This window comes from Marmota monax, unplaced genomic scaffold, assembly GCF_021218885.2.
Source record: "Marmota monax isolate L192 unplaced genomic scaffold, Marmota_monax_Labrador192_F-V1.1 WCK01_AAM20220418_F8-fsc00020, whole genome shotgun sequence".
Classification (NCBI taxonomy): Eukaryota; Metazoa; Chordata; class Mammalia; order Rodentia; family Sciuridae; genus Marmota; species Marmota monax.
This window is the reverse complement of record NW_026692912.1, coordinates 20,061,271-20,074,188: the sequence shown is the minus strand read 5'-3', so window position 1 is coordinate 20,074,188 and position 12,918 is coordinate 20,061,271. Positions and strand designations below refer to the sequence as shown.

Here is a 12,918-nt window from a genome sequence, read left to right as displayed (position 1 = left end):
TCCAGGAGACAGACACAGAAACCAGTGCATGAGATAACACTGAGAAAGAACAACCAAGTCTTTGTTTTCGGACCAAAGGACACAAGTTGGGGATACTCAAGGAGAAAGGGGTTTTCACCCTAGGATCTGGGGGCCCTAGAGGATCCATGGGGACTGAAGGAGATCTGTAAAACCCCAGAACTTGCATCTAAAATGTTCTGAATGTGCCACTGACATTTCAGTGTATGTGGGTGTCCATGGTGAGCATGTGTTCTCAGAGTGCCAGTGACCAGGAGATCTCAGGAATCACTCTCAAGGCATGGAGTGTCAGTGATTGACTCAGATTCAGCCACACAGAGGCTCTGATCTGAGTACGGGCAATGTTTGCCCATGCCCCAGACCCCTTCTCCCAGGCGAGAGGCTTGTGCAGATTTTGTGGAGTGGGAATGTGGCCCAAGTGCAGGACTTCTGGGGGGCTCCTCTGAGAATACCAACACAGATCATGAAACAGTGGATGCCCAGGACATTGACAAAGCCCAGTTATTTGGAAACAGATGGCTCTATGGAATAGCACGAGGGACTGTGGCTTCTGCAGTGCCAAGTGACAAAGTTAGTGGGGTCCTCTGGAGCAGTGCTTCTCCAAGATGGCCCGTGGCAGGTTATAAGCCAACCGCAATAAGGAGGTTGCTCTTTGTTGTTCACTAGTGAACAAGTTATGGGACAACAGACCTTTTTTTAAAAAAATATTTTAGTTGTTGATGAACCTTTATTTTATTCATTTATTTATATGTGATGCTGAGAATTGAACCCAGTGCCTCACACATGCAAGGTAAGCACTCTACCACTGAGCCACAATCCCAGTCCTATATCTAAGAACTCCTTAAGTATGTTATTGAATTTTCCTGTAATTTGGTATTTACAAAGTGCTTGAAAACACTGTTCTATTCTATACAGAAAGAGACAGTGGAAATTTCTGCTCCTTGGGAAAGAATGCTTTGCCATGTACATTGTCTGAAGTTGTTGGTGGTTTTTGGGCATCCACTGCATTTGAGCTCATCATTTTTCTAAAGCAAACTTTAAAGTATACAGGCTCAGATCATCTGTGTCTTTATCACCTACATAAATATCTCCTTAATTCTTTTGCTTTTATAACGAATGCTTCTCTAGTGATGTACCATGTGACACTGTTCCATTTAACTAACTTACTTATTCAGAGTGTAATTAAGAACTTAGCGTATTGTTTTACAGTACAAAAGCATGGATATGGTAAGCGCACACTGCAATTTGTTTTTCTTTTTTCCTGTTCTATTTTTATCACTTAGTTTTTCCCCAGGGAAAGTGAAAATAGAAAGTCAATAGACCACAGGGGTTTCTGGCTGGTGAACCATAGATTAAACAGGGGTTTCCACCTGTCTCCTCTGCGTAGCAGCCTCACCATACCCTGGGAACTAGTTAGAAATGTAACCCTTTGGCCTCTCCCAGACCTAATGGGTCAGGAACTGGGGGTGATTCATACACACACACCAGCGCTGGGGAAACCCTACTCCAGGGCCTCTCTGTTTAGAGGGCGCTGTGCTCATAAGAGATGTCCACTCTTGGCCCAGTCCAGGCCTACTGCATCAGGACCTGCAGTTGGTTAGGATGGCCAGGTGTCACACATGCACAACAAGTTGGAGGAGCACCGCAGGACTGGCCTGGCTGACTGCAAGAGTCCACAGTGGAAACCCAGAGGTGCTGCCTGAATGATCTGGGCTTTCCCTGGGACTGGGTAGGAGCAGAGCTCTTCTTTCTTCCACCCCAAGGCCTTTTCCAAAGAGTCTCAATAACTTTACTGAGGACAAAGAAATTCACAGTTTAAGTTGAAAGTATCAGCAACTCACCTCTTTTTTACAGATCCCTGAAGTGGCCAAGCTTGATGGGGCATCCCCTCTCACAATGGACTTCAGTTTTAGAGCCTTATGGGACAGAGATCTCTTTTAAGTTTGTTATCAGGCAGCAAAAGAAAAGCAGGATAAATAATTGAGATTTGAAAATAATGTGATATTTTAATAAGTGGGAGTGACTACAGGTTCATCTACTGACTCATCCCTAATGATAAAGAATGAAGCTAGTGGGACAGGGTGAAGCCCCGGTCACAATGACCTGGCCCAGATCATTTCAGTTTGTTCATCTCTAAGAACTGTGATTTCTAAGCCAGGCATGATGGCACATGCCTGTAATCCCAGCAGCTCTGGAGGTTGAGGCAAGAGGACTGCAAGTTCAAAGCCAGCCTCAGCAACTTAGTAAGGTCCTGTCTCAAAATAAAAAAGGGCAGGGGATGTGGCTCAGTGGTTAAGTGCTCTTGGGTTCAATCCCCAGGATACAACATACACAAAAAACCCCCCCAAAACCCCCTGTGCTTTCTTAACTGTGAGCATTGAAAATTCAGATTCCTAGGTCCCTTTTCAAACCTGATGGCTCAGAATCCCTGAAAGGAGAGGCCAGGCATCTTTAAACAAGGACCGATGCACCTGTCTTAGAAAAAGTGATCTCTCCTCCAAGATCCTTGACTGTGGGTCTCCTTCACCCACCCCCACCCCCTCGGCTTGTGCCCTACTGCCTGTCAAACCTTATCTTAGCTGGCAGTCCCCCTGCCCCTGTTTCCCTGCTGGGATGGGGGATCTGGGAGGAAGCTTGGAGCTGAAGAGCGCTAGTATCATATGGGACTGAGGCAGAGGCAGCATGAGTTCCTCCAAGGCCTGGGACACGGGACAGCATGACAGTGGCTTCATGGAAACAGAGTGGACATTCAGGCTTCCTGTGAGCAGAACTGCCACTCTGTGCTTCCTCTTGCCATGGGTGGGTCAAGGTACTTTTCCCAAATTGGCTCCCTACTCTTCAGAAAATTCCTAGGAGTCAGGCAAGTGGTCCCTGCTCCCTTGAAAGGAGTGCTGTCCTCTCACCGATACCTACAGGGAACTATAGCTGTACACTCAAAAATCTCACTCATGGCTCCCATGGCAATCCTAAGAGAGATCACGGAGCTGTGGCGACGGCAGGCAACATAAATGCTTCTGCATGTGGGTGTCTGCTTTGGATGTCTTGCAGAAGAGGTCTCAGAGTAAAACCCACCTGCCCTATTCTGACAAACTCTGCCTGGCGGGCCTCCTCTTTCTTCCGGGCTGACTTGGGCGATTCGGGTAAGACATCACTGAAAGACCGTCTATTAAGCATGTTCTGGAAAAACAAACAAACAAACAAACAAAATAAGCTGTGAATTCCACAAGCAGTGGTCAAGTCCCACCCTCTGGCTTCTCTTAATGCACAGACCTGTTGCCCAGATGGTTCTATTTCTACCCTCTGTATTTATGTATTCATTCAATAAGCAATTATGGAGCACCTGTGTGCCAGGTCTGTGTCAGACTTGGGGATGAAGTGTCCACAGGTAGGAGCCCCCACTGCATAATGGCTGAGGATGTGGCCTTTGAGACCAGGCAAACCAGAGGCCCCTTACTCAATGACTTATTAACAGTGTGACTTGGGCCATACGCTGCACAGCTCCAGGATGCTGTTCCATAGAGTGGTGCCTCAGGAACACAACACTGAATTCTACAGGACACTACCCCGTAACTACACCTCCGAGGCCCCATGGGCATGTAGGGTAAGTGGTCAGTCTTGAGTCTGTGTAGTTGACACCTGTCTCCCAGGTGTGTTATGAGGATTAAATGAGATGGCACATGTAAGGTGCTTAGCACAGCTCTTGGTGCATACTAGGCCAATGCTACAGTCCCCTCTAGACCATGGTGAGAGAACCGGGTACCCTCACCCACTCAGCAAGCACTGACTGAATGCCTACACCTCTGCCAGACTTGAAGGATGTGGCAGACACTGTCTCTGTCCTTGTGGAGCACAGAGGCGAGTGGGGGTGAAAGCTAGTAGCTAATGACATGGTTAGCACAGGTGACCACTGCTATGCAAGGCAAATCTCTGGGACACAGCAGAGCATTTTATAGGACTGGCTAAGGGGACTGGCTTCTACTGGAGGGTTGGGGATGCCTGCCAAGGTGGCAATACCTCAGCTAAGACCTGAGGGGCATCATTACTCATTGGTACCTTCCTTGTCCTTAGGGGGAAAAGGAATTGATAGATTATCAAGTCAGCCCTTCAGGGTCCTGGTTTCAGCCAGGCCGACTCCCTGAGAACTGTTACAGAGCACCAGCCAAGAAGATGGCAAGGGTACTGTAAAAGGACAGTGGTCACATCAGTTCCTTCTGATATCCTACACTTCAACTGGGTGAGAGCCAGACACCTTTATTTTACCTACATTATCAGGAATAATTATTTCTATAGGAGTTCATGAATGAATACACAGATTCTAAGGGAATTCCCCTACTTGTCCTGTGTTTTCTTATTAAATAGGGAAATGTTTTAAACAGTGATGATGTTATTCTGCACTAATGAGTCTCTGACCCTGGTGAGCTCACACGTGCCCCTGAGGAAGGGCTAGATCTCATCAGTGTGGACATACCATGGACTAGGAAATATCTGGCACTAAGGGGGTTTTTCAGGAAATGAAAATGCTAGTTTCAGTGCTGATTATGGAGCAAGCCAAGAAATCTTAGAAAAGTACTCCATTTCTCCCTTCCATCCCCATTTTTGCCCAATTGTTGGCTGCATGGCATAGAAAACACTGAGCAGTTTACCAAGGACAACACCCCAAAAAGCACTCTCCAGTGCCCAGATGTTGCTGACTGACATTTACAACCACCCCTGCTTGCACCCTGATTTCCACAGGCCTCAGCTTTGTGAAAATGCCTTCTCATGTTGGCACTCGACACCCCACTTGTTGTGTCAGCTGCAGTGGCTGCGGACAGGATCAAGGCGACACCTGTGCTTTAACTAGGGCCACATTGCTAGGACTATGATCTCAGCTCACACCCCACAGGAGGGAAGGAAGACCGCGGGCCAAGTACCTTATGCAAATCTGGCATCAGGTCCTGGTGTAAAGATCGAATCAACATGTCCAGAGTGCGCCGACGTTTCTGGGCAAAGGTTGGGGTTTCCAAGGTGGCTTTTTCGCCGTTAATTACTATGACAAAGAGTAAAAAGGGGATTGCAAACATCAGTAGCTACTGAAGAACGTTATTCTCAAGAAGACCCTTCACAGTGAATACCACCTACCTTCCCAGTACTGGTATTACCATCAATGTGACTGTCCCTTCATGGAAGAATACTAAAAACCCTCTAAATGTCTCTGTGCCAAGACATGCAGAGTCCATAGGCATGTCAAGCTTGGCTTTCTTGTAGGACTTCAAGCTTTTACCGAAATACCTCTTTAACCAAATACCCATCAATCCACCATGCATCTACCCACCCATCCAACACAAGGGGCCAAACCACCAGATGTCATTCCAACAAAATGCAGCAAATATATAACAATTGTTTCAACAGAATACTGGGATTCTTAGCCTAATGGAAGTTTCTTCTGGAAAGAAGTAGGGTTTTAGTGAATTACAGACACTAAAAGCCAATAAAGTAGAAAGTGCAGTCATGTATTAGAGCACAGAACAGGAAGTATGAGCTCAGGAGTCTGAAGTCAAGGCAGTTTTGGGTATGGGTCCTGGCTCTGCTACTAGCTGTGCATTCTCTCTCTCTTTTCTAGTACTGGGGACTAAACCCACAGCCCTGTGCATGCTAGGAAATCACTTTATCATTTAGTTGCATTCCCAGCCCTCTTTAAAATTTTATTTTAAGACAGGGTCTTGCTAAATTTTCCAGGCTGGCTTTGAATTTACTATCCTCCTGCCTCAGCTTCCCGAATAGCTGGGATCACAGGTGTGCACCACCACACCCAGCCTGGCTGTATATTCTTAAGCAAAATTTTGAGCTTCTTGGGGCTTCAGTTTTATATATATATATATATATATATATATATAAAACCTAATACAATAAGTATAGACATATTTTTATGGATTGTTGCCATTTAACATAAATAACACATATAAAGAGTTAGTACAGGTTTAGGCAAATTAAACTGAATAAATATTAACTATTAGTTGTCTCATACAGGAGGGTCAAAGGAAGGTCAGTGTTTATAGATTGAAAAATGGAACTCTGGGGACACCTATATAGGATCTGTATGCTGGGGACAAACTGAGCTTATGTGGGCAGAATCAATCTCTCTCTTTCTTTCTCTCTCTCTCTCTCACCAGGGATTGAACCCAAGGGCACTTATCCATGAGCCACATCTCCAACCCTTTTTATATTTATTTAATTTGAGACAGGGTCTCACTAAATTGCTTAGGGTCTCACTGAGTTGCTGAGGCTAGCTTTGAACTTGTGATCCTCCTGCCTCAGCCTCCTGAGCCACTGGTATTATAGGAGTATGCCACTGTATCAGGTAACATATCTCTTAAGAAATTTAAATTATGTGTGTAGCTATTATTTTCACTAATTAGGTGACTGGGGATTTTTTTCCTTCCTATTACCTTAGAAAAATCCATGATTTGTTTTAATAGACTAAGAGAAAAACCAGGATTTTTGTTGAAATTCCACTTCCCATTACATAGGCATTTTTCTACCTGGCCTACTTCCTTCCTCTTGCTAAATCCTCTTTAGAATTCAAAGTGCCTTCTGATTCTAGGGCTTCTCCTATTCTGTTAGTTCACTGAGTCCTCCTGGTATTCCTGGCCCCAGGCTCTGTCCCTGCAATGTGCCCTCTCCACCACCTACAGCTTCTTTGTTCTCTTCCTGTCTACCTTCCATATGTTTAATGTCAGATCTGTGGAACCTCTCATTTCATTTCCCTCCAAGTCTCTGAGGAGCCAATGAGTCACTGCTGATTGGCTCTATTTAAATGGCTGGATTCAGGGATGCCCTCTGCCACCACTTCTATTTAACACAGTTCTTGAAACTCTAGCCAGAGCAATCAGACAGATGAAAGAAATGTAAGGGATATGGATAAGAAAAGAAAAACTCAAATTATCACTATTTGCAGATGATATGGTTCTATACCTAGAAGATCAAAACATTCCACCAGAAGTGTCCTAGAACTAATACATGAATTCAGCAAAGTAGCTGGATATAAAATCAACACCCGTAAATCAAAGGCATTTCTGTACATCAGTGACAAATCTGCTGAAAGTGAAACTTGGAAAATCACCCCATTTACAATAGCCTCAAAAAAAAAAATACTTGGGAATAAATTTAATGAAAGAGGTGAAAGACCTCTACAATGAAAACTATAACATGCTAAAGAAAGAAATTAAAGAAGACCTTAAGATGGAAAGATCTACCTTGTTCTTAATAGGCAGGATTAATATTGTCAAAATGACCATACTTCCAAAAGCACTATTCAGGGGGCTGGGGTTGTGGCTCAGTGGTAGAGTGCTCGCCTTGCATGTGTGAGACCCTGGGTTCGATCCTCATCACCACATAAAAATAAATAAACAAAATAAAGATATTGTGCCCATGTATAACTAAAAAAAAAAAAAAAAAAAAAGCACCATACAGACTCAATGCAATTCTAATCAAAATCCCAAATGGCATTCCTTATAGAAATAGAAAAAGCAATCATGAAATTCATCTGGAAAAATAAGAGACCCATAATAGCCAAAGCAATCCTTAGCAAGAAGAGTGAAGCTAATGGCATTACTATTTCAGACCTAAAACCATACTACAGAGCAATAGTAACAAAAATAGCATGGTATCAGCACCAAAATAGACCTGTAGACCAATGATACAGAATAGAGGACACAAAGTCTAACCCAAATAACTTCAGTTATCTTATATTAGACAAGGGCGCCAAAAACCTACATTTGAGAAAAGATAGCCTCTTCAACAAATGGTGCTGGGAAAACTGGAAATCCACATGTAACAAAATGAAATTAAACCTTTATCTCTCACCATGCACAAAACTCAACTCAAAGTGGATCAAGGACCTAGGAATTAAACCAGAGACTTTGCACCTAATGAAAGAAAAAGTAGGCCCCATCATGTCGGATTTAGGCCCCAACTTTCTTAATAAAACTCCTGTAGTGCAGGAACTAAAACCAAGAATCAATAAGAGGGATGGATTCAAACTAAAAAGCTTCTTCTCAGCAAAAGAAACAATCATTGAGGTGAATAGAGAGCCTACAGAATGGGAGCCGATCTTTACCACAAGCACGTCAGACATAGAGCACTAATCTCTAGGGTATATAAAGCACTTAATACAAAAACAAAAACAAATAACCCAATCAATAATGGGCCAAGGAACTGAACAGATACTTTTTCGGAAGCTGACATACAACCAATCAACAAACATGAAAAAATGTTCGACATCTCTAGCAATTAGAGAAATACAAATAAAAACTACTCTAAGATTTCATCTCACTCCAGTCAGAATGGTAGCTATCAAGAATACAAACAATAATAAGTGTTGGCGAGGATGTGGGGAAAAAGGCACACTCATACATTGCTGGTGGGACTGCAAATTGGTGCAGCAATCTGGAAAGCAGTATAGAGATTCCTTGGAAAACTGAGAATGGAACCACCATTTGACCCAGCTATCTCACTCCTCAGTTTATACCCAAACGACTTAAAAACAGCATACTATGGGACACAGCCATATCAATGTTTATAGCAGTACAATTCACAATAGCTAAATTATGGAACCAACCTAGATGCCCTTCAGTAGATGAATGGATAGGGAAACTTTGGTATATGTACACAATGGAACATTATTCAGCATTAAAAGAGAATAGAATCATGGCATTTGCAGGTAAATGATGAAGCTGGAGAATATATTGCTAAGTGAAGCAAGCCAATCCCCAAAAACTAAAGGCCAAATGTTTTCTTTGATATGAGGATGCTGACTCATAATGGCGATGGTGGGGGAGCATGGGAGGAATGGAGGAACTTTAGATAGGGCAAAGGGGAGGGAGGGGAAAGGAGAGGGCAAGAGGGTAGGAATGATGGTGGAATGAGTAGACATCATTACCCTAAGTACATGTATAAGATACGAATGGTGTGAAAATACTTTATATATAATCAGTGTCTTGAAAAATTGTGCTCTATATGTGTAATATGAAATGAATTGCATTCTTCCATCATGTATAACAAATCAGAATAAATTAAAAAAAAAAAAGAAAAAAAATGGCAGGATTCCACTTATGAGTTGGGTTCCAGTGTTGCTGAGCAACCCTCTAACTAATCTAGTTTGTTAAAGCACCACAAGCCCTGGTGGCCTCAGCCCTCTGCAGACACCCTGCCAGAGTGCTTACCTCCAGTGCCTAGGCTCCAGGGCCCTAGGGCTTGGTGCTGCAACGCCTGCTCCCTGTTGCTGGCTGTTTCTTGCTCTCATCTGATCCTTGGGCTTTGAACCATATGGACCCACAGTTTAAATCAGGCAGATTTTCAGATGTTTGGTTTGTTTTGAAAACTCAGAATATCTGGTAACACGGGCTCATGATCCTGAAAGGCAGCAGCTGGCTGGAGCAGGGGAGTTTCTCCAGTCTACAGCGGCTCCAGCTCCCAATGCTCCTCACTGTCCTCTGCTCTACCCCTCCCTCATTCATTTCCCTCCCCACCTCTCTAGGCATTTGAGTTTATGACCTCTGTTCCAGCATTCAAAGAAGGGGCACAGACACCGGAAAGGAAGAGATAGGATCATCATCTTTTTCAAGCGGTCTGTAGTGGGTTTTTTTGTTTGTTTGTTTGTTTGTTTCCAATGAGGGGGAGTTATTGCCCTTACACCCTGGAGCAGGCTAAAGAATGGGCAATAACAATTCTGGGGCCAGCTGGGACCATGAAGGAGCCTGGCCAACATGTGCCTTACGTCTCTTATTCACCAGGGTAGAGGCTGGAAATCATGAAAGGATCTCTGCAAGGGGCTGGAGGGATTCTGGAAGGTAGAGTGGTTATCAATTGTTGGCTAAGACTGGGATGTTTCTGGTGACTGGAGTTAAGTGACACTCATTCTTTTAAGTGCCAGCTACATGTGCAGACCAGGGAGCTTCTGGTGGCTACTGAGGGAAGATTCCTGTGCAAGGCCAAGAAGAACGAACTGGGGAGATAGGAAGTCAAAGGAGGGACAACTTATGTCTGGCCCTGGCCCTGGCCTGTGGGATCAGTTTTGGTCAATTTTTAAGACAGGAAGAGGAGAAGCAGTGTCAATGAAGGACTCTGAGACCTTGAACTCAATATTGCTACCTTGGGGCCAGGTGAGATGGACACAGAAGAGGGTTCAGGAGCTTTTCCGAATGCTCCTATCTACACAGCAATAGTGACAGAATTAGGCAGACCATGTTTGTAGGTGGGCAGGGATGAGAGGCAGCCAGCAGAGCAGTTGCAGTGCCCAGCGTGCCTGGCAGAAGGCTAGAAGTGGCCTCTTCACAGGGCACAGACTGAGTGGTACTGTCAGGGCCCTGGGGCTTGCAAGCTGCACTTCCATGAAGAGGTGCATGAGTAAGCCAAGAGACTTGTTTCCGATCACCAGAGACAGACCTCCCTGGCCTTCCAGAGAGGGTGACCAAGGGACACGCTGGGTGTGGGTATTTGCATGGCAGAGCTCTGCAGTCCAGAGGATGGGGACTCAGAGTGAGGCCCTGGGGTATCATCAGTGGAGCCAAGACACATGCACCTGGGTTAGTGAGGCTTGGGGCGGGCAGAGCTGCCACCCTCTCACAGCCCACTTGTCTGTCTCACCCCTTACCCCTAATGTAATCACAGCCTCCTCCCCTCCCCTGCATCCCACTGTATATGAGGACCCAGGAGGAAACCTATACAACACTGCCAGAAACCAGATGTGTGCTGTGGAAGAATGAACGGAGCCCGGAAATACTTCAACAGTAGGTTTCTTTGCAGCATCCTGGGAGGATTTGGAGAGAGAGATTCTGATGCAGAACAAGTTGCATAAACATTTCAAAAGAGAAACTTACGTTTCACTAGCAAAAAGTCCCTGAATTCCTGGTGATCTGTAAACACCGGTGGAGATGGCAAGGGTGGGCCAAAGAGTGGTACACTTTCTTCTGAAAATATTTTCAGCCTACACAGAAAACATTCCAGAATTAGTTGGTTTTTCTTCAAAGATCACCACTATTTTGCCCTTCACTGTGTCCAGCAGCCTCGGCCATGGCCCTGCCCTCCTTTCCAGCTGAGTTGTTTTCAGGGCCATGGCCAAGACTTCCTGCATCCTCTGTGGTCTAACTCATCAGCTACGGATAAGGTCAGACTCCCCAGGAATAATGGCAGTGGTCACCTCTGTGTGCCCGCAGCTTACAGGTGGCACAGCTGGCCTTCTAATACGCAGCCCTGAGTCCGATTCTCCCTTGGCTGCCTGGGGTGGTTCCCTTCATTCTACAGAGGACTGAGGCTCTAATGAAATCAACCCTTTCACAAAGCCTCAGAGTTAACAAGTGACAAGGCTGAGATTCAAAACAATCTATTTGGTCGAAGTTCACACTCTTTTCACAACATGATAACTTTTAACTGTTAATTTTTGAGCACAGAAGGGTAAAGGAAGGAGACAGAAGGCTCAAAAAGAGGCTCAAAAAGAAACATGCACATCAAGAGTATCAATCAATGTCAAATTAACATGTAGACAGATAATCAGAGCAAGAAGTGAGATGAGGCTGTCACCCACCTGTAATTGTCATTTTGCTGGTCATACCTCACTAAGGCAAAGATATCTGTGGGGAGATGGTCAAGGAAATAATCAACAACCCTGGCGCTCGCAGTTGACAGCTTGTGCTGTGGAAAGTCCTTATGCAAAAGGCTCTTGCCCAGCCCTTCTGTGGTTAGGGCTCCTAAGGTCCTCGGGTTAGGACAGAACTGTGGCTTCTTTACAGGAGAGCCCCCTGCCTGGTCCAAGCATCTGTGTGCACCTCCACTGGGAAAGAGCTGCGTCTCCAAAGCTGTCAGGAGAGCAATGTAAATAAAGATATGAAATGAAGCAGCCAACCAAGCAGAGAGAGCAAACAAGACCCCAGCATGAAATTAGTCATATATTTCATCTCACATGTTCGAGAGGAAAAGCAATTTAAATGTTTCCACTATACACCTTCCCTCTCTCTCTTGGCTTTGGTAGACAAAACAAGATAGAACAAGCCAATGTGGCTGGTGACAGCTTCTAAGCAGAGTCTCCCGAGCTTGGGCTGGAGCCTGCCAACCCCAGAATAGAACAACTGCTAGGGGCGGAGCTCCGCGCTGGAGTGCTGGTTCCATCCCCAGCATTGAGAAAAAAAGAAGAGGGTGAATTGTACAGTGTGTGAATTATATCTCCATGGAGCTCTTTTGAAAAATCAAAATAGCACAACCACATCTAGTGGCCTCCTCTATCCATGCTCCACTAGCTTCCCTCTCCCAGCTGGCCACAAAGCCACCAGGCCCTTGGCATTTCCCTTCCCTGGCTGGGTGGAATAGAATTTGCATTAACAACTCCTGCTGTCCTTTCCAGAAATGAACCTGCTAAGCCCCAAATATAAAACTTACAAAGAAGGGAGAGTAAAACAAAATTGACTTGGCCACTTAAAGCCACCTCACTCCCTATCCTGGGGTGCACCTGGGAAGTTTTCTGCTATGTCCAGGGACTTGATGCAGGAAGGAGGTGATATGATTCCTAGTTCAGTGGTCAGGGGAGACAGTTTTAGCAAGCAGGGATGAGGATGGGGGAAATCTATAGCGCAGGTGGAGGCAAATACCTGTTTTCCTCTCTTCCTTCTTAGGAGAAGTCTGGAGGCTTCAACTTTAAACACTTACTAATGTGCTATATTTCAGGTTCTAAGGGATAAGGCAAAGCATAGAGATGTCTGAGTCCCAGAGTGCCTGTCCCCAGATATTTCTACTGGAGTCTTCAGGGAACATGAAAAACTAGGTAGCATTTATCCTGGAAATGCCTGTTGGTTGCCCTTTACTTACAACCTGTGGGTTTCACTGTCATAGCCTGTGGCCCAGAGCAAGTGGGCCATGATTAGTTATCAT

At 45.0% G+C, this 12,918-nt stretch overlaps 1 protein-coding gene across 5 annotated transcripts in view; it reads right to left on the bottom strand.

Annotated features, from left to right (window-relative positions):
• Nucleotides 1-12,918, bottom strand: part of Garnl3 (GTPase activating Rap/RanGAP domain like 3) — a 143,802-nt gene that overhangs the window by 34,055 nt on the left and 96,829 nt on the right. For all 5 annotated transcript variants that reach the window (XM_046451190.2, XM_046451191.2, XM_058581776.1 and 2 more), the window contains 5 exons: nt 11,582-11,627; nt 10,878-10,984; nt 4,932-5,047; nt 3,091-3,195; nt 1,860-1,934 (listed from right to left, as the gene is read on the bottom strand). In XM_046451190.2, the coding sequence (XP_046307146.1) occupies nt 1,860-1,934; nt 3,091-3,195; nt 4,932-5,047; nt 10,878-10,984; nt 11,582-11,627 (449 nt within the window). The remainder of the gene's footprint in view (nt 1-1,859; nt 1,935-3,090; nt 3,196-4,931; nt 5,048-10,877; nt 10,985-11,581; nt 11,628-12,918) is intronic.